Source organism: Pipistrellus hanaki (assembly GCF_964339955.1).
Source record: "Pipistrellus hanaki genome assembly, chromosome: 16".
In the NCBI taxonomy this organism is placed as follows: Eukaryota; Metazoa; Chordata; class Mammalia; order Chiroptera; family Vespertilionidae; genus Pipistrellus; species Pipistrellus hanaki.
Window position 1 is genome coordinate 33,411,470 of NC_140518.1, and position 21,329 is coordinate 33,432,798.

The 21,329-nt window shown below is 50.4% G+C and overlaps 1 protein-coding gene across 4 annotated transcripts in view; it reads left to right on the forward strand.

The window, feature by feature from the left end:
• Positions 1 to 21,329, forward strand: part of SGSM2 (small G protein signaling modulator 2) — a 38,416-nt gene that overhangs the window by 2,201 nt on the left and 14,886 nt on the right. For 3 of the 4 annotated variants that reach the window (XM_084862865.1, XM_084862864.1, XM_084862866.1), the window contains exons 2-11: positions 2,648 to 2,723; positions 17,444 to 17,606; positions 17,860 to 18,021; positions 18,529 to 18,596; positions 18,695 to 18,840; positions 19,158 to 19,292; positions 19,794 to 19,918; positions 20,323 to 20,390; positions 20,622 to 20,782; positions 20,943 to 21,069. In XM_084862865.1, the coding sequence (XP_084718991.1) occupies positions 2,648 to 2,723; positions 17,444 to 17,606; positions 17,860 to 18,021; positions 18,529 to 18,596; positions 18,695 to 18,840; positions 19,158 to 19,292; positions 19,794 to 19,918; positions 20,323 to 20,390; positions 20,622 to 20,782; positions 20,943 to 21,069 (1,231 nt within the window). The remainder of the gene's footprint in view (positions 1 to 2,647; positions 2,724 to 17,443; positions 17,607 to 17,859; positions 18,022 to 18,528; positions 18,597 to 18,694; positions 18,841 to 19,157; positions 19,293 to 19,793; positions 19,919 to 20,322; positions 20,391 to 20,621; positions 20,783 to 20,942; positions 21,070 to 21,329) is intronic. The other variant, XM_084862867.1, reaches the window with a different exon arrangement.

Sequence of the window (21,329 nt, forward strand, 5' to 3'; positions counted from 1 at the left end):
AAGATTTTTGAGGAGACAATGATTCTTTTCTCAGTATTTGGAAGGCTGTTGTCAAACTCCAAGAATGATTCCTGAACAGATGTGAGAAAGGTCCAGAATAGGTCACAGCTATGTTAAATTACCTGACAAAGGTTGACCTGCTTTGAACTTAGTCCCCTTACCATTTGAGTACTCAATTTTGAGAGAAACATTTCCTTTCTTCTACCAGTAGAGACATTAGGGATAGTTGTAGGCAAGGCTGGCCTTTCACAATGAACCTCTGGTTCCCAAATTCTAGGGGCATCTATAGGTCCTCCTAACCCAGTGGTCGGCAAACTGTGGCTCAGGAGCCACATGCGGTTCTTTGGCCCCTTGAGTGTGGCTCTTCCACAAAATACCACAGCCTGGGAAAGTCTATTTTGAAAAAGTGGCGTTAGAAGAAATTTAAGTTTAAAAAATTTGGCTCTCAAATTTCAATCGTCGTACTGTTATTTGGCTCTGTTGACTAATGAGTTTGCTGACCACTGTCCTAACCCAAAAATCTGCCCTACCAACCTACTTCAGATGCTTACAGGTTTCTGAGCTATGACATTATGCTCTGTTTACTGCAAACAGCCTTGGTAAATAATCTAGGAAGCTTTATTTAAGAGTATAGAGTGCAGCCGAGACTGGTTTGGCTCAATGGATAGAGCGTCGGCTTGGGGACTGAAGGGTCCCGGGTTCGATTCTGGTCAAAGGCATGTACCTTGGTTGCAGGCATATCCCCAGTAGGGGGTGTGCAAGAGGCAGCTGATCGATGACTCTCTCTCATCGATGTTCTAACTCTCTATCCCTCTCTCTTTCTCTCTGTAAAAAATCAGTAAAATATATTGAATAACAAGTTGATGTTTCTCTCCCTCTCTCGCTCTCAAATCAATTTTAAAACATTTTTACTTTTAAAAAAATGATAGTGCAGGATTGATCTGAGCTTCTTTACCTAATTGCTAACCATGAGCAAATTCAAGCAAGAAGGAGCCCACATCTCCTTCCTCCCTGTTTCCCAGGTTTTAGAAGCTCCATCACCCTTCTAACTGTACAGCCCTAGGTGAGGGACATGGGAGCCAGGGCAGCATCAGGACATTTCATGTCTGGTCCCAAAAGAATGGCAAAAAGCAGCTCTGCCAAGAGTTTACTTTATCTGGAACATTCTACAGGGGGTTTGAGGTAATCTGTTCCTTTAATCTCCAGGATTGGTATCTGTCTCCTGGCCGGCAGGTTCCCTCAGGACATCAAAAGTGCTTGGCTTAACTGTTGGGAGCACCTAGAACCTCATATACTATATAGATGGGGGGTGTAGATTTGGTACAACCACTTTGTTATGTTTGCATTTTAAAATACATTTTTATTGATTTCAGAGAGGAAGGGAGGGAGATAGAAACATCAATGATGAGAGAGAATCACCCGCCTCTTGCACGCCCCCTCCTGGGGATCTCGCCCACAACCTGGGCACGTGCCCTGACTGGAATGGAACCACGGGGTCCTTCAGTCTCCAGGCCAACATTCTATCCACTGAGCCAAACCAGCTAGGGTATGGTACAACCACTTTGGAAACAATTTGGCAAAATTTAGTAAATCAGAAAACAGGCATCAGAAATTCCTTGCCCAAAAATGTAACTCCAAAGACAAATCCAGAATGTTCATAGCAGCACTATTCATAAGAGCCCCAAACTAGAAACTGCCTAAATGCCACTCAGCGGTGGTGTGTTCACACAATGGAGCATGAACAATCCACAGCTACACACAACAGGAACAGATCTCACCATCACACCGGAGAGCGAAAGAAACAGTCACAAGACACTATCTACTGTGTGATTCCATCTAGTGAAAGTACAAAACCCCACAAAATCACTCTATGATGTTAGAAGTCAGGATAGTGGGTACCCTGGAGGGGAGTAGTGATGAGAAGGAAACTTGGTAGAATGGAGGAGGGTGCTTTGGGTGCAGGTCAAACGCTCTGTTTCCACATCTGGATGCTGGTTTCATAGATGTGTTCAGCTTGTGAAAATTCATCGAGATGTATAACGATACACCTACCGCAGTACATATCAATAAACTAAGTACATGTGGAGGGTTTTAAGTGTTTTCTGAAAGGTGTGACTATTTACAAGGTATTTGGAAGCTTTACCTCTGAGGAGAAACCCAAACATCAGGATTTTACCAGAAAGAATGCTGGGCTTGTGAGCATGTGGAGAGAGTGTCCCTAAGGCCTGGATGTACCTAACCCTAACCTCAGAGAAGGCAGAGAAAAGGAGGGGCAGGTTGTTTATCTGCAGCCTGTACTGAGACAGTTTGTCCCTAAAGGACAGTGCGTCTGCCTAGAAGCCCTTCTCCAGCTAAGTACAGATGAGCAAACAGTATCCTATCCCTGTTTCCCACAGCAGGGTACTTCCTGCCGGGCTAGAACATCTGCCCTGATTGGCTGGTGGATTTATGGCCTCTCTTTTCCTGGTTGCCTTTCCAAAATGCTTAGAGCTGTCTATGCTGGAGAAAGTTGCCTTCCCCACCCCTCCCATCCTATCATTTACTCTGCAAGTGTCTGAGCCCAGACAGGAGGGCAGAGCCAGGCTATTTACTTGTCCACAGGCCTTTGATCAGGAAATAAATGACGATACTGCCCATTTATCCACAGGTGAAGCAAATCATGGAGGAGGCTGTCACCAGGAAGTTTGTGCATGAAGATAGCAGCCACATCATCGCTCTGTGTGGTGAGTGAGTGACTGGGAGATGGTGGGAGATGGGCGTAAACTGAAGGCACTGTCCTGGGGTCAGGGAAAGATGAGACCTCGGATTGCATAGTTTTTAAACCTGCGTGCAAGTCAGAATCAACTCAGAAGCTTTTGCTGTCTCCTTGGGCCCCATCCCAAACCTACTGAATCAGGATCTTCAGGACCCAGAGATCTGTACTTGTTTAGTCCCCTAAAACAGTAGTATTCAAACTTTACTATACATCAGTGACCTAAAATGCTGGTTTGTCTCAGTGGATAGAGCCATTGGCCTGAGGACTGAAGGGTCCCAGGTTCGATTCTGGTCAAGGGCACATGCCTGGGTTGTGGGCTCCATCCCCAGTGGGGGTGTGTGTGTGTGCAGGAGGCAGCCAATCAATGATTCTCTCTCATCATTGATGTTTCTATTTGTCTCTCCCTCTCCCTTCCTCTCTGAAATCAATAAAAGTATTTTTTAAAAAATATATTTTATTGATATTTTACAGAGAGGAAGGGAGAGAGATAAAGAGCTAGAAACGTCGATGAGAGAGAAACATCCACCAGCTGTCTCTTGCACACCCCCAACCGGGGATGTGCCCGCAACCAATGTACATGCCCTTGACCGGAATCGAACCTGGGACCCTTCAGTCTGCAGACCGACGCTCTACCACTGGGCCAAACCCGTTTCGGCAATAAAAGTATTTTTTTTAAAAAAACAAGCAAACAAAAAATACAGATTTCTGGGCCCCAACATTGGAGTTTCTGATTCTGGTAGGTCTGGGTGGGCCTGAGAATGCGCATTTCTAACAAATTCACATATATGCTGATGCTGCTGGTCCAAGGACCACACTTCAAGAGCCATTGTCCTGCATAATTTGGGTTTGGGACCACTGCTCTGGTTTGTCCTTACATTAACTTCGGGGATGTATTTGTACTTTTTGGATGCTTTCTGTGCCACATCTACTTTCTAATTAGTCCCACCTGTGTTGCTTCAGCATCCCAAATCTCCAAGTACTTGATTGGGTGCAAAACAGCATGCATGGAGAATAGGAGGGATAGCCAGAGCTGCCTGTGATGGCTTATTACAGAGGTTCTGCTTTAAAAGGAAGTCTGCAATAAGCCACCACTTCCTCCTCACCATGAACACTTTTGCCTCTGTAAAAGCAAGCCTGTCCTTCCACACAGCAGAGTTTTATTGGCTTTCCAGGGATTTAGTCTTCCTTACAGCCCCCTTTCTGAAGGAACACAGAGCCGTTTGCCTTTCTGTGTTTTTTCACTCGGCCTCTGAGATTGGGGCTAGACGTTTGTGGGAGGGAGGTTGTGAATTCTTGAGGGGAAGGAAAGAAAGGAGCAGCTGATGGAGGGGATGCTTTTGACAGTAGCATGGAGAGGCAGGAAGAGCTGTCCTTCCCATCAGTCCAGCAATAAAGACAAAGGTCCACCAGGTGCCAGATGCTGTTCTCCAGGTAGGGAAACAGCAGCAACAAGATGGATAGTCTCTGCCACTCACATTCTGTGGGGAGACAGACAGGAAATGAATACACACACAAGTACATCATGCAATAACAGGTATGATAATAGCTATGAAGAAAAATAAAGCAGGGAGATGTGGGAGGCTGTTTGGGGAGAGGCAGCCTCTGAGCAGAGCCTGAGTGGCAGGCTGGGGACTCACACAAATCCTGATGCTCTGCTTACTTCTAAGTCATCTTATTTTGGTCAAGTGTCTTAACATCTGCCACCCTCAGTTTGCTCCTCTAAAAATAGGACGCTGGTTCCTAGCTCAGGGAGTTTTTGTGGGACTGGGCTGAGGTGCTGAAACGTTCCTAGTTTTGTAAGAGCTCAGACAATGCCTGTCTTTCCTTCCCCTTTGGATGCTGAGGCTGAAGCTAGGTTGCAGGATTGGAGTTCCCACTCTCTCTCATTTGGGGAAGTTTCCCCAGTTCTTTGAGATGATGTAATGATTCCCAGGTTTTCAGGGAGCAGTCTGATCTCACCTTTTCTTGGGTAGAACCTTTGCTGGGAGGAAAGCATGCTAGTCCTAAATAATAAAGAGGTAATATGCAAATTGACCATCACACCCAGGCCAGCAGGGGGGGTTAGTGAGGGACGACCAAATGAACCAACAGCAGGCTGCGTGGAGCAACCAGGCTGGTTGGGGGGCGGTGAGGGGCCACCATGGTGGTGGGGGGGGAGGCAGTTGAGGGCAACCTGGCTGGCATGCAGAGGCAGTGAGGGGTGATCACACTGGTGGGTGGGGGGGGGCACGAGGGGTGACCAGAGCAGCAGGGGGGCGGCGCGTGCAGTTGGGGGCAAACAGGCTGGCAAGGGGGAGCAGTTAGGGGTGATTAGGCTGGCATGTAGAGGCAGTGAGGGGTGATCAGGCCAGTATGGGGGTTGGTTAGGGGCAACCAGGCAGGCAGGCAGGTGACAATTAGGAGCCGGTGGTCTAGGATTGTCAGAGGGATGTCTGACAGCCGGTTTAGGCCTTATCTCCGAGATCGGGTCTAAACTGACAGTTGGACATCCCCTAAGGGGTATCAGACTGAAGAGGGTGCAGGCTGGGCTGAGGGGACTCCCCCTCATGCACGAATTTTGTGCACTGGGCCTCTAGTCTTGTAATAAGTGGCTTTGAAGAATATTAGAATTCTACTCCTTTCTACTTGTGCTGTGCTCCCCTGACGTCAGCCACAGTCTGTCATTGTCACCAGAGGGCTCTGCTGGCAGCCCAGTTTTGCATGGTTTAGTACTAGGCTTTGTCTAGAGCACCCACATCAAACACAAAAAACAAAAATTAGTACAAACAGCTTGTGCATGGGCGCCACACATGGGTGGCCATGGAGGAGTGGGGGGAAGAAGCAGGGAGGAAAGCTATGGGCATCCCACATTAGGCAAATTAGGGTGGAAAGAAACCGTCAGCTCCCTTCTAATCAGTCTAACCCAGTAAGGGTTTTGCCTATTTCTCCTGCCTGGAAGCCCAGTGCTCTCCAGCAGGTAAGGTATCACCCTCAAAAGGAATGATTCTTCTTTCAATCAGTTTCAGTTGCTAAAACAGAAAAAAGACTTATGAGATAGCCGAAACCGGTATGGTTCAGTGGATAGAGCATCAGTCTGTGGATTGAAAGGTCCCGAGTTCGATTCCGGTCAAGGGCATGTACATTGTTGCGGGCACATCCTCAGTAGGGGGTGTGCAGGAGGGAGCTGGTCGATGTTTCTCTCTCATCGGCTTTCTAGCTCTCTGTCCCTCTCCCTTCCCCACTATAAAAAAAATCAAGAAAATATATTTTTTTTAAATTATGAGATAGACCCAAGTATCCAGGGGTCTAAAGTGGGCCCAGGAGCAAGAGGAACCCTGTTCTGCTGGATCGCAAGAGGTGCCTTGGGTCCAGGAGTGCACACGGACAGGGCGGGATGGGAAAAGTCAACCCAGGAAGCTGGCCAGGTACAAAGCAACTGGCATGATGGGAGCTGGGCTGGACTGAACTAGACAGTGCTTGCCCTCTTTGAAGAAGGCAGCACCACCCAGCTCCTGCAGGGAAGCCAGCCTGGGTGTGCCATGGCTTATTTGACTTTAAGAGATCCACAAATCTGGAATTTTATATGAAATTTCCCAATTTTTGAATGCTAATAACTAATACTCCTTTTAAAAAAGTTGCCGAAACCGGTTTGGCTCAGTGGATAGAGCATTGGTCTGCAGACTGAAAGGTCCCAGGTTCGATTCCGGTCAAGGGCATATACATTGGTTGTGGGCACATTCCTGGTAGTGGGTGTGCAAGAGGCAGCTGGTCGATGTTTCTCTCTCATCGATGTTTCTGGCTATCTATCCCTTTCCCTTCCTCTCTGTGAAAAATCAATAAAATATATTTAAAAAAAAAAAAAGTTGTGTGGGCCACACAAAAGGGATCTGCAAGCCTCTGCCAGTTTGCTGCCTCTGCCTTGGGCTTCGTGCACAGGCACAGAGCGGAGCATTTGCAGGAGGGGCTGCCGGCAGAATAAAGCTCAGTCAAGCTGGGGCACCTGAGAGCCACTGAGAAAGGAATCCTCACACTGTGTCAGGATTGGTCTAGTGACTGAGGTGAATCTCAGTCTGGGCTCAACCAGGTTGGTTGAAAGCAGTGATTATCAACCTTTTTTTTCCTGCCTGCAAGCCATTTGTATACATCACACAGTGGAATCATAATCAGGGGTACTTGAGGGGCAGGCAGAGGGAAGAATAGATACATACTGAGGGAAAACTCCACCCCTCTGGCTTTTTGGAGATTCTGTCTGATATGCCAGCTTCCTTCATCCGCTGGAAAAATGTTCAGGAATGCATTTTTAGTCTGAAGCAGATTCAGCCTTTCTCAATGGGTCTTGCTGGTCTAGCCACATCCAGAAGTCAGCTTTGTTCTGGGAGAAGTGGGGGCGCAGAGAAGTTGCTGAGAGATTGGGAGCAGAGTGAAGGCTGTGCAGACTGTATCTGCGCAGGGAGGACCAGGAACATAGAGACTGGGCAGCCCTGCCCCCAATGGTTCCTGAGGAGAGGAGACAATTATGAGTCTGAGAACCTTTGGTGCCAAGCCAAGAACTTCTCTGTGGACCCTGTGGAGTGCTCACATTCCCTAGAGCTTGGGAAGTGATGGAGCCCTGGGCCCCTCTGTTCTTGGCAGAGGAGGGCAAGGCCTGGGCAAGATGAGCTCCTCTGAACTTCCTTAGAATAGATATTTGAACTGGAAACAACCTTCCTGGAGAGGCTTAGAAATGGACTGAAGAATCCTTGAGTCAAGACCTGGCCCCTATGCCTCTCCTTTCCCCATTCCCCTCCCCCACAGGCATACACCTCTTAAACTTTAAGGATCCCCACAAAACTTGCAACCAGGAGAGCAACGGGCAGTGGCAGCTTGTCCCAGGCTAACCCCCTGAACCTGTCCCCAAGGCCCGTTTTCTCTGACTTCTCAGTGAGCCAAAGCAGCCCAGCCTGGGCTCTCCTATTGCTTCTGCAGTCCTAAGCCCTCCCTTGTTTCACTGTCCCCAGCTTTCATAAACATACTCTCAAAATAAAACAAGACCAACCTGACCCTGGGCAAACTCAGGACAGCTGCACCAGACCCTGCTTCCTTTTACCCATGGGGAGGCATGAGACTCCCAGGACCGGCTAGAAAGATGCTTTTGTTGTTGATTGGCTGTGGCTGTTCCTAAACCTGCCTGTCCAGAAACTGGTCAGGCCCCGGCAGGTGCAGACCGTAGAGAGGGTTCTCTGTGTGCTGTTCTCTGACCGCAGAGTGAGCCCCCAGGCCGGAGGGTCAGGCCCTGTGTGACTGCTCCCCCTCCCCCCTGTGAAGACTGTGGGTTAGAGGGTAGGCACAAACCTACCACTGAAGGGTTTGTCAAGTCATGTTAGTTTCCCATTTTGTTTCATTATATGGTCTTTGAAACTTTTACTTTAATGTCAATGTACTGCTGATTCAAAATAATGCTTCTCGTTTTCCCCGGTGGCTTATGGAACCCCTTCTGCCACTCCTTTCCTCAGAGATCAAGCTGCTTGTGGCAACTCAAGTTCAGAGTTAAGCAGCAGATTATCCCAAATTTCACCTTTGAACTTTGCATTTGCAATAATAATGTATGTGCTTAAAGAGGGCATACTCAATTTAGGCATCAGCCCATGAGGACTGGTTTTCTCTGGACCTGCCCTCCCCCCTTGCAGCTCTGTGTGTGTGTGCCTCCACAATTCCTCAAAGATATTGTGCGTTCTGTTTCAGATCCTGCACAATAAAGCAGATCATAATCTTTTTGCTGGAGGGGATGGGGGTGGGGAGGTGTCTTGCCTTCAGTTGGTAAAAAAAAAATGCAACATCTGTGAAGTATAATAAAGCAAAGTGCAATAAAACGAGGTGTGCCTTACTTCTGTTTATCTTTTTTTAATTATTTTTAATTCTGATTGGGCACTGAGGTTGGATTGTAACTTTGGTGGCAGAGGTGATTTACAAGTTCCTGGCCTGGCACCATAGGTTCTCAGACTCATAATTGTCTCCTTTCTTCAGGAGGCATTGAGGGCAGGGCCCAGGCCATGCCTGGGCAGCCCTGCCCTTCAGTCTTCAGGTTCCTGGCCTTCATTCCACTGATCAAAGATCTGTCAACTTGGGGATTGCTGCAGGCTGAGGATGAGCTGTAATGGGAGACAGGGGTGGAGTCTGTGGAGCTGGGAACAATATCAGGGCTTTATTAACCAGCTCCCTGTTGCTAAGCAGCTGTCTTTAGCCAGGAAGGTCGGCCGCAGGCTGCAGTGAGCTCCTCTGGGGAATGACAGGGAAATGCTAATGAGCTGGGAGAGAAGCAGGTGCTGCGGAAGGATTGCCCCCCTCTCCCCCCAACCTGGGATACTGCAGCCAGAGATGTTTCAACACGTTCTGAGATTCACACTCCAGGCAGTGTTTAGCATGCCTCTTCTCAGTGGAAGGGATTCCTTCCCTCTTCTTCCCACCTGCGTTGAATGAACAGCTCATTCTTGGGATAGCTGGCGTTTGCCTTCCCTCCAGAAATGAATGAGGAGGAAAGAAGGCCTTCTGGGGAACTGGCTCCCATCACCTGTTTTGGGGCATGGCTGAAGGCACTTAATGATGGTCTGCAGCTGAGACTTTGGAATCCAACAGACCTGGGTTCACATCCTGATTGAGTGGGTGTGCGAGTTTTCAGCAACTCTGAGCCTACCCCAGAGGGTTGATGTGAGGATTAAAGGAATAATGTAGGTAAAGTATAATGCATGGAGCCAGCCAGGTATGCAGTAGGTGTTCAATAATGTTGCTTTCATTATCACCAATTATATTCTACTTGGTCCTTGAAAGTGATCCTACAACTTCCCCATGAAGCCTCCTAGAACTTACTCCAGGATTCCATCTGGCAATCTGTGTTTCTGGGAGTTTAAAGCATCTGGACAGTCAGAGAGATTGGACTCTAGGAACTCAATCAGGAAATTTAATAAGAACTACGCACATGTTTTTAGACAGTCATCATTTAGAGATACATACTGAAATATTTATAGATAAAAGTATATGATGTCTAAAATTTACTTCCAGGTAATCTGGAGGGAAACAAAAAGTGGCTGGGATCGGTGTAACTGAAACACGATTGGTCACAGCTTGATCATTGCTTAAGTCAGGGTGATGAGTACATAGGGTATGCTATGTTGTCCTTGTTTGCATATGTTTGGACTCATTCTTTTCTTTTTTTTTTAATATATTTTATTGATTTTATACAGAGAGGAAGAGAGATGGATAGAGAGCTAGAAACATCGATGAGAGAGAATCATCGATCAGTTGCCTCTTGCATACCCCCTACTGGGAATGTGCCCGCAACCAAGGTACATGCCCTTAACCGGAATCGAACCTGAGACCTTTCGGTCAGCAGGCCGACACTCTATCCACTGAGCCAAACCGGTCTCGGCTAGACTCATCCTTAATAAAATTAAAAAAACAGGGATGATGAGAGGATGGGAGAAAGAAGAGATAGAGATAGTGAATATAGATTACCTCCCTGAGAAATTTTACATAAAGGGGAGCAGCTGAATGGTTCAATACCTCAATGATGATCTAGGGCTAAGGGGGGTGATAGTGATGGTGGTGGTGGTGTTTTTTGTGTTGTTTTTTTAAGATGAAAGAATTACAGAATTTTTATGTACAAATGAAAAATGTCTCATAGGAAAACATTAAACATACAGGAAAGAGAAGGGGTGATTGCTGGAGCCATGCCTTTGAGAGGTGGTAGAGGTTGGTACCAGTACGCAGGTGGAAGGGATGGCCACAGGTGGAAGGGATGGCCGTAGGGAGGAGCACAGACCATCTGTTGGTACGGGAGGGAGGGCAGGGGATTGGCTTGAGGCACCGGGAGGAAAGGCACTAGCGTTCATGATCGTCTTCAGTGTGCTGGGTGGTAATCGAGGAGCCTTTTGCACCTCTGCAGATACTGTTGTCTTTGGTCACTCACCAGCCATCAAGATGGGACCTGATCTTTCTCCCTATTGTAGCTGAAACGCAGAGAGATTTAGTGATTTGCACCAAGTCAAATAGCTAGTAAGGAAAGGGTTTGAACCCATGTCTGTCTTGATCCAAAGCCTGTGCGTGCTGCCCAGGGATGTGTCTTACTGGTGAGGCCTGCCTAGGGGTAGAGCCTAGAGGATTGGGGCATTGAGATGGAGTTGGCCCTCCTGGAGACAGAGCTCAGGTCACCTGTGAATTCTGGGAGACAGTTTGTCCCTTGCCAAGCTGCGCGAGGCCAGCACTGGCCTGGTTCCCTGGGAGGCTGTTGTGAGCACTGTGTATGCTGACCCTGCTTTTCATTCCCTGTGAGGCAAGGAAGATGGCTATGTGTGGTATGAATTTCATTTCCTTCACCTACTTGGTTCTGGAATATCGGGGCAGTGCTTTCTTGGTTTAGGGCACATGTGTCAAACACAAGGCCCGCGGGCCAAATCCAGCCCGCCAGGCCTTGCAATGTGGCCCGCACCGCGCTGTCATCACTGCACTCCGCTGTCAGTTTATGACATTGTCAGTTTATGACTGTTCAGTAAACCATTCGGCCCGCGATTTAGGCTGGATTTTAGATTTTGGCCCCTTCTCTGATTGAGTTCGACACCCCTAGTTTAGGGTGTTAAACAGGGCTAAATGCTGCCCCCCTCACTGAAGCAAACAGCCCGCATCACCATTGTAGGCTGAGAGAAAATGTACTCTAGTTGCCATAGAAAGGCTCGTTCAGAGTGGAGGCAGCAGTTACAAATCCCTGGGTGGAAGTACTAGCCAGGAAAGTGGGGTGGAGACAGACTGCTGATGCCTGGCCTAGGCTCTTTGCTCCTCCCACCTCATCGCTGCCAATAAACACCAATAAACACCGACTTCCTCCATTAGCAGTTGAAGGAAGTTCCTGACTTAAAAAGAGGCCACCTAAGCACCCCTTCCTTTCTCACCAGCAAGGCTGCCCTTCTTCTGACAGTCTTGGTTCCACTATCCCATGCATTTGGCTTTGAAAAATTCTGCTCTGAGTAGTGTCCCCAAAAACTCCAGGACCACACCCAGCCACCTGTGGCTGGCTGCTCCACCCAGGGCTTCCCTCGCTTAGGTTTTCTATGGCAACTACAGCTGAACTGCTCCGATCCACAGAGAGCAGCTGGCAGAGGTGGGGGAGCAGAGAACACTTGCCACACCTGCTCCTCCCATTAGGAAAGAAACCCTCCCGGCCCAGAGGCTCGGGCCCCAGCCGTCATGTGATGCTGTCGTAACTCTGGGTGCTGTGTCCCTCTACTTCAATCAACTGGCCTAGATCCTATCTTTTATTTTTTTTAAATACATTTTTATTGATTTTTTTACAGAGAGGAAGAGAGAGGGATAGAGAGTTTGAAACATCGATGAGAGAGAAACATCGACCAGCTGCCTCCTGCATACCCCCTACCAGGGATGTACCCGAAACCAATGTACATGCCCTTGACCGGAATCGAACTCGGGACCTTTCAGTCCACAGACCGACGCTCTATTCACTGAGCCAAACTGGTCAGGGCTGGCCTAGATCCTTGACAGTCATTCAGCAAGTCGCCCTATTATGAGTCTGGGCTTGTCCAGGCCCCTTGGCTCCTGAGCATAGCTTGAAACATAGATATGCAGGTGAAAGCCAAGGTTGTTTATGGGGACCCCTAAGCTGATTGAAGATCCTTCTCAACCACTGCTGCATTTCCTGGGCAGCCATAGCTTTTGTCCATTCCTGTGGGCTCCTGAGACACCTCAGTTTGTCCCAGCCCACTGAATTGTTTCTCTGGTCTGTCCAGCTCAGATGACCTCGCAGAGCCCAGATGCTACTGTGGGGATGGAAAACAGCCAATCAGGAGAGCCTGTTTGCTGAGGGAGCTGATGAAGGAAAGGGTGCCCCTGGACAGACCCAGCCTTTCTGGATTTTGAGAGTTTTGATTCACCTCCAGGTTTGGAGAGAATTGCTGGCATCATGTCATAATGGAATACTCATATCTGGCTTGGATGGTCACCTCAATTATTATAATTACTAGAGGCCTAATGCATGAAATTAGTGCAAGGGGCTTGGCCCTCTCAGCCACGATGGGTCGCCTCAGCCCTCTCAGCCCCGGCTTCATCCTGAAAGATGTCTGGAAGGTCGTTCGGCTGTCCGGTCTAATTAACATATTATGCTTTTGTTATTATAGAATATTTTGAGTTGCTGATATATTTACTTGGTTCAAAAAGCAAAGTTATACAAAAGATATACAGTGAAAAGTCTCACTCTTTTCCATGCCCCCGCATTCTCCCACTTCCCCACCTAAAATTCACACACAGGTAACCACTACCACTTTTGTTTCTTGTGTATCCTTACAGAATTTTTAAAATATATATATATTTTATTGATTTTTTTACAGAGAGGAAGGGAGAGGGATACAGAGCTAGAAACATTGATAAGAGAGAAACATCGACCAGCTGCCTCCTGCATACCCCCTACTGGGGATGTGCCCGCAGCCAAGGTACATGCCCTTGACCGGAATCGAACCTGGGACCCTTCAGTCCTCAGGCCGACGCTCTATCCACTGAGCTAAACCAATTTTGGCCCCACCCTTTTTGTAATCAAGATATCACACAATCGATCATACCGCTCTGCATCTTGCTCTTGGAGACCTTTCCATTATTAGTGTCTAGAGAGCACCCTCATTGTTTTTCGGAGTTGTATAACATTCTCCTCTGTGAATGTACCATGTTTATGTAATTGTTTTTTATTGATACACATGTGGATAGTTTTTAGCCTTTTGCTGTTTAACTAAGTAACCGGGGCAGTTATATCTGTAGACTAGATTCTTTGAAGAAGGTTACTATGTCAGAGGTCACTTGCAATGTTGACAGTGCCTGCACAGGAGTGGTACCAATCAACCCTCCCTCCAGCAAGGTATGAAAAGGTTCAGGAACTTCCCAAGTCCTTTCCATCCCTATCTACCAATGTCTCCTCCATTCCAAAACGGAATGATTAAATCAGGATTAAGGGGCTTGTCATTAGTACTTGTGATCTCCACCCATTTAGCATTTGTCAACCTTATAACTTAATAGACTTTAGGGACACATTAGAGGCTGGTGAGGGAGAGTCGCAGGGCTAGTCTGGGCCTGTAGTTCCCAGCCTTTCTCTGGGAAGATGGTACCAGACCGTTAGGGGAAGGAAATGTCCATAGCAAAGTGCGAGAGTTAAAATTAGTTCCACTCGGCCCTGGCAGGTTGGCTCGGTTGAATGTTATCCATGCATCAAAAGATTGCATGTTCAAATCCTGGTAGGAGACCATGCAGGAGGCAGCCAATCAATGTTTCTCTTTCTCTCTCCCTCTCCAAAAAAGAGAGAGAGAGAGAGAGAGAGAGAGAGAGAGAGAGAGAGAGAGAGAGAGAGAGAGAAAAGAAAAAGAAAGAAATCAATAAAAATATTTTAAAATATAAAATTAGTTCCACTTCTGCCCAGAGTTGCGGTTTCTTGGGTCTTCCTATCAGTGGGACAGATGACAAGCAGAGAGGGTACCCTGGGCTCATCTGGCACCGTAGCTCAGAAGGCCCGGGTGGGGAGATAAAAAGGATCCTGCCTGAGTCATGTCTCTGTTTCTATTTTGATTCATTCGCCCAAACCTTTCCACCCGAACTAATGATTGGAGACTGTTGATTTTTATTAGTGTGTGTTTTCCCATATGAAATGAGCTGAATGATGTCAGGGCTGTCTCACTCCTATTCTGGTGCATCCGGAGTGGCTGTAGGTGATTCCTGGACACACTGGGACAGGGGATCCTAAAGCCTTTATGTCTCGGTGACCGGGGCCCACACAGCTCAGCTAGAAGGGGATGGGCCCTGCTGACTGGTGCTTTTGCTGTGATGGGTGTCTCCTGCCAGGCCCTCCACCCTGGGGGTGAGTCATGCGGCCCTCTGGGGCAGGAAGAGGAGTAAGGCACCCAGTTCTTACTGCTTGGTGCTCTGGGCCAAGGAGGGAGAAGAGGCCCAGGCCTCTGTATAGACTTCTCCTTGGGGAGCAAGGACAGCGGAGAGTTGGACATTGTTGCTGATGGGTCTGGAACTGCAGGTCTGAGTGCGGCATTCACTGTATAGTAAAAGAGAGAGAGAGTCTTTGTATTTGCATTTCTGAGTTTTGAATGTCTGTTTCTGCTCAACTTAAAAACCTTAGAGCAAGGGTCTTAAACTTTTGGGGGTCAGGTACCCCTTTTTAGAAGCTAAAAGCCATAGATCCTCATCCAAAATAAAAGCACTCTCCGTAACAATGCTGGAGCAATTTCAGGGGGTCACTGGAGCCCCAGAAACCCACTCCCTAACCCTCTTAGGATAGTAGTTCTCATTTATTAGTGTTGCTATTATGACTATGATTATGTTACTATTTTGCTTACATGCTGCAATCAGTAACATTTTTCATTGCACATGCTGATTCTCTGGGGGGGAATCAGCATATGCAATGGGGGTGAGAGGGATTTCTCATTCCCCATGCATTGCCTGGGCACTTTTTCTGGGTTTCACAGGAGGAAATTAGGAGCTGTAGGGTGAGAAGGGGGGACTGGGCACAATATTTGGGCTTATCAGTATTTCCCTACTTGGAGTGATTGCAGAGGAATGCCTTTGCTTACTCCAGAGAGCCTAAATGCCTGTGTTTAGAAGCTGCCTAGGAAGATGGGTGAGGCCAAGCGAGATGGGTATGCCACTGCCTGCCATTCCCAGGCTCCCCAGTGTGGCTGCATTCTATCTCCTGGGGAAGGTGGGAAGGTTAATGAATAATTATCCCAGCCATTAGTCACATCACCAAGGCACTTGATTCCCTGTAGGATCAGTGCCACCTGCTGCTGCTCTCCCTATTCAGTGCTCTGGATGGGGAGTGTGAGCCTAAGGAAATGTCACCACCTTCCTACAGGTGTGAATTGTTGCTGCAACAGCCCCAGGGGGACAAAGGGGTCTCTCGCCTGCACACCCAGGGTCACACAAGACCTCAGGGGCCAAGGAGGCGAGCTGTGGAAAAGAACATGTGGACCCTTAAGCGGAGATTCCACCACATGCCCCATACACACATCAGATGTATAGCTATATCTGTCTGCCTGCACATGGGAACATAGATGTAGGAACACGTGTGAAGGGGAGGCCGCGCCTGTAAAATAAGTCCTCTGAGGCCTGAGCAGGGAAGAGCTTTAGCAGGAAGCACTCAGCAGAGGGATGGGTCCTGCCTCTTTCCCCACCCCAGGGATGCTCTCACTGAGCTGTCTGGCCTCCAGGGACTCTCCACTATTTTTATTTCAGTACAAGAGGGCCAAGCAAAGCTCATTTTTATAGGACAGCAGTGACTGCCTGACAGTTATGAAAATGAAGGCAAAAATCAGGTGAGAACCTCTGTTTTCAGCAATTACTTCCTAAGTCTGGGTTTCTAACAACACTAGTCACAGTAACTGATGGGCTTCATTTCCGCTGTTCTCTAAGAGGATCGCATCACGCCCTCCTCTGGGGCAGGCTGTGATCCCGTCTCCAGGGCGTCCTCTCCTCTCCCTCCCAGGGAGAGGTCTTGCCAAGGCCCCGTCCTGGTAGTTAGCTGCAGAACAGGGTCTCGGCAAACAAGGGCGAGGAGTCAGGAACCATCAGGGACCAAGTGTCTCCTGCGTGCCAGTCCCTGTGCAAGAGATTTTCTATGCTTCATCTCGTGTAACATTTCAGAATATTCCTCATTTCACAGATGATAAAACAGAGGTTCGGAGCTGAAGTCACTTACACAGGTTTCCCGGAGATCAATGAGTGGCCCCGCCAGATTCACACCCTGTTAGTCCGCCTCCCTGCCTCCAGCACAGCACTGTTTTCCATCCTTGTGAAAGGAGCACCTGTGAAGTGAAGGGAGCACCTTCTTTCACCTGTGCCCTCTGAACACACCTGGAGAGAGAGGGTGGGGGAGCTCAGGCCACTACGTTTCTGTGATGAGACCCCTTCCCCTTTCTGGGCTTTCCCCTCCTTGCTTGTAAAGCAATTAGCTTGGCCTCAGTAATGGCCGAGTCCCCTCTTCCCCCGAATATACACACTAATATGTTTAGATTCTATTCATGGCCAGGAGAACTTCCCTCTCTCCCTCGCCAAGCCCTTCTTTCCTTCCTGTGGAGTCGGTGTGCAGTCAGCAGTATCCAGATGGAGAGAGGAAGCCTACCCCCTCAAACATGAATGAATGAATGAAGGGAAGCCCTCCCTGCATGGGAAATAGAAGTCTCTCCCCCTTGGCTGTGGGGCTCATCAATAATTCAGGGGCTGCTGTCAGATCTGATCTCTGCAATGGCTTCGTCAATATTTCAGCTTCTTCTCCAGAACCCGTTTCTTAGCAACCACAGCATCCATGCTTTCCAGGAGGCTGTGTGCTGGGTGCTCCCTGCACGTCCAGTCCTGTAAGTGGGCAGGGGTGGAGCTACCCGTGCCAATGGGAACTGGCAACTTTGGTCCTCACACCCCCAGGGCGATGCTGCACACAGGAGGCATGTACATACCGAGTGAGTGAGAGGAACGGCCTGGCATGGGGCCTTACAGGTCCATTCGGGGCAGGCCGGTGGACAGGGAGGGGGCTTATGGAAGGAGGTCGGTATATCTTCCTGGCCTGCTTAAAACTGACACCCCACCCCCTAGTCCTAGGTGAGGCCTGCCCTCCCTCGGTATGGGGGAGGGGAGTGTTCTCTCTTCTCCCCTCCCCAGGCTCAGGTGCTGGTTTCCTTTGTGGCCTAGGTGCGGTGGAGGCTTGCCTCCTGCATCAGCTGAGACGCCGTGCCGCCGGCTTCCTGCGCAGCGACAAGGTGGCAGCTCTGTTCACCAAGGTGGGGAAGATGTGCCCAGTGGCTGGGGAGATTTGCCACAAGGTCCAGGAGCTGCAGCAACAAGTAGAGGGCAGGTGAGCCCTGGGCCTGCCTCTTCCCCCTCCCTTCTGCTCTTACCATTTGGCATTTGCTACTTGCCAGGTTGGCTTCCTGGGCTCATTTCTTGCAGGGCCTCTCAGAACCAGCCTGAGAGTGAGCCTTGGCCCCTTTCAGGCACAAGGCCTTCGACACCTCCACCCAGTCAGTCCTCTGGGTTCTCATCTTGTGCCACCAGTGTGGGGCTCAGCCCCGGGCTCTCGCATTCTTAAAGCCCACCCCTCTTTGCAGGAAACCCTTGGTGGGTAGCCAGGAGGCCCTGCGGAGACAGAGCTCTACCAGTGGGAAGGCCCCAGCCCTCAGCCCGCAGGCCTTGAAACACATCTGGGTCCGCACAGCGCTCATCGAGAAGGTGCTGGACAGGGTGGTGCAGTACCTGGTGGAGAACTGCAGGTGAATGCCCCTCCCTGGGGCCCAGCTCCTGAATGTCCCGCCTCCGCAGGCTTGCTATCCACCATAGCCTGTGAGCATGCCCCGTCGCCCCTGCAGCACCTCGAAAGCATGGGCTACCACACACCTCACCAAGCTCAGTTCTTGTTTGTTTGTTGCTTTTCTTTCTTTCTTTTTTTTTTTAAATTCTTTATTGTTGAAAGTATTACATGTGTCTCCTTTCCCCCCATTGATCTCTCCCAGCCTGCTCCCACCCCTCAGCACAGGCCCTTACCCCCCCCCCCCTACAGTCTGTGTCCCTTGGTTATGCTTATATGCATGCATGCCAGTTCTTTGGTTGATCTCTTAACTGCCCCGCCCTCCCTAAGCTCAGTTCTTATGGGCTTACTTCTTCTTGGTGACTGACATGCATTTGGTCTCTGTGGGAACGTCCCTATTTGGTGAGCTTGACTGCCCTGGAATGAGTCCGGGAGCCCCAGCAGTCCCCCTGTCTGTCTCTCCCGCTGGCAGCAAGTACTACGAGAAGGAGGCATTACTGGCAGACCCCGTGTTTGGCCCCATCTTGGCCTCTCTTCTAGGTGAGCCTGAGAGCAGAGCGGCCTACACTGGGCCCGTGGGAGCTGAGGGTCAGGTGCTGAAGGGGCCCTCTCCGAGCCGGCTGTCCCTGTCTCCACAGTGGGACCCTGTGCTTTGGAGTATACCAAGCTCAAGACAGCCGATCACTACTGGACCGACCCTTCTGCTGATGAGCTGGTCCAGAGGCACCGTATCCGGGGTCCCCCTAATCGCCAGGACTCCCCAGCAAAGCGCCCAGCCCTAGGAGTAGGCATCCCTTCCCTACCCCTTGTGCCCATCCAGGTTTATGCCCAGGGGCCTGTAGGAAGGGGCAGGTGGTCACCGTGCTTCTTGAAGATACAGGCTGGGCCTTGGAGATGCCCCAAGGTAGTGGCCATCCAGAAGAGCTTTTTCCCCACATTGGCACTTCATGCCAGGAGCACACCACTGGTTTGCGGCTAGAGAGCAGAGGGTGGCTGGGAGCAAACCCGTGGGGTCAGCTAGAGAGGATCTGCCTGGAATCTTAGGGTCCTCCCTCCAAGGCTGATTTCCCAGGGCTGGGGCTGAGCTGGGACTTTGTGCAGATCCGGAAGCGGCACTCGAGCGGCAGCACATCGGAGGACAAGCTTGCTGCCTGCGCCCGAGAGTATGTGGAATCCCTGCACCAGAACTCCAGGATGCGGCTGCTCTATGGCAAGAACAACGTGCTGGTGCAGCCGGTAGGAAAGCTTAGTGCTCGCCCTCCTCCTCTTCCGAGGGCCCCAAGAAGGAACCTTCCAGCCACTCCATCCCTTTCTTAAGGGGCTTGACTAGAGAGAAGCATACCTTCCTCCCCCCCGCCCCCCGCCAATTCACTGATTCATGCCCAGTCTTGAATGGGCGGGAGCCAGAAACGACATCTGTTCTGGCTGAGAACCAGAGCATCCGGGGATGGGAATGGCAGCCAGCAGGCAGCTTGGGTATGACTGGCCCAGGACATAACTGGCATCCAGGAAGCTGACAGGGCAGAGCCAGTGGCACCAGGCCAACCAGGAAGAGTTTATGCCTACATCTGTGTGTGGCTCATGTCTCCCCTGCTTCTGCCCGCCCCATTCCAGAACCCTGGGTTGGACTAGCTGGGCCTCCCCCACTCCCGCTTGGAGCTCGTTTTCCATTGGCCATTCCTGGGAGCCTCTCAGCCCCTTATCGTCTCTATCTTCCGGTGTGTCTCCTCCCTGCAGAAGGAGGACATGGAGGCTGTCCCCGGCTACCTCTCCCTGCACCAGTCTGCAGAGAGCCTAACTCTGAAGTGGACTCCCAACCAGCTCATGAATGGGACTCTGGGGGACTCCGAGCTGGAAAAGAGGTGGGGGCTTTGGGACTCACCGCAGGAGCCCCGGAAGGGAGTGAGAGCTTGCCAGCAGGCAGGGGGATGGAGAGGCCCAGCCTGCTCCAAGAGGCAGGCTCACACCTTACCCGATGCCAAGAATTGCAGAGAGAGGCTGTCTGGAGATATTCCCAAGCTCTCTAAGATCCAGCCAGTCCTGGACATTAAGAGGTTTGCCTGAGCCAAGCTCGAGGCATCTGAGGCTGCCAGGCTCTGTGCCATGAGGGCAGCACGGAGCCCAGAGGGACATGGCTGGCTGAGGTCACTTCTCGGCTATGGTCATCGTGTCTACAGGGCAGTTTCACGGGTGTTGGGGCCAGGAAATTAGGAAGGCAGGTGGGCTGGTCTTGCGACACAGTGACACCAATTTGGTTCCTTTCCAGCGTTTACTGGGACTATGCCCTGGTTGTGCCCTTCAGTCAGATTGTCTGCATCCACTGCCACCAGCAAAGTGAGCCTCCCTTGTCCCGGGCACAGGGGTGGGGGAAGAGACTGCCTTTTCCCGTCACATACTGTGCATGGCCTGTTGAATGTCTGTCCTCTTTGGTCATCCCCACATTTTAGCCCTACTATCCTCCTACCCAGTCTGGAGGCATGGCCTGCTGTGCTGCAGCGGTGGCTGGGAGGTCTTGGAGGCCCAGTTTGGCTCACCCATGTTCACTTTCCCCTCCCTCCCCCCCAGAGAACAGTGGCACACTGGTCCTGGTGAGCCAGGATGGCATCCAGAAGCCACCGCTGCACTTCCCGCAGGGGGGACACCTACTCTCCTTTCTGTCCTGCCTGGAGAATGGGCTTCTGCCTCGGGGACAGCTGGAGCCTCCACTCTGGACCCAGCAGGGGAAGGTACGCAGGCTTGGGAGGCTCTGGGCGAAGGGGTGTGTGGGGTGGGTCCTCTGCCCACCTCCCTTCCTTTTCCCACACAGAGTTCCTAGGAGCAGCCTCGGGTGGGACCTGGGATGGACTCTGCCCTGGACAGGCTAACCACCCACCTCTCCTTCCGCAGGGGAAGGTGTTCCCCAAGCTGCGGAAACGTGGCAGCGCGCGGTCCGTAGATGTGGACGAGATGGGCACAGGCTGGGCCACAGACTACGTGTTCCGGATCATTTACCCTGGCCACAGGCACGAGCACAGTGAGTGTCCCATCCTTCCTCTGCGGGGAGAGAAAGACGCTCCGGGGGTGGGGGAGGACAGCATCACCCAGGAGGGGCAGCAGGCAAGGTCCACTGACCGGGCCGGGTTCAGTGCTTAGCCTCCCATTGGACCTTTTTCTGCGGATCATCCCCCCCGAGAATTTGCCTCTCTTCTACCTGCTGTCTTTCCCTTTTCTTGTCACCCCAAGACTCTTGGCTCAGCTGATCCAGGGGTCTCTACACAATATTCTCTTAGTCAT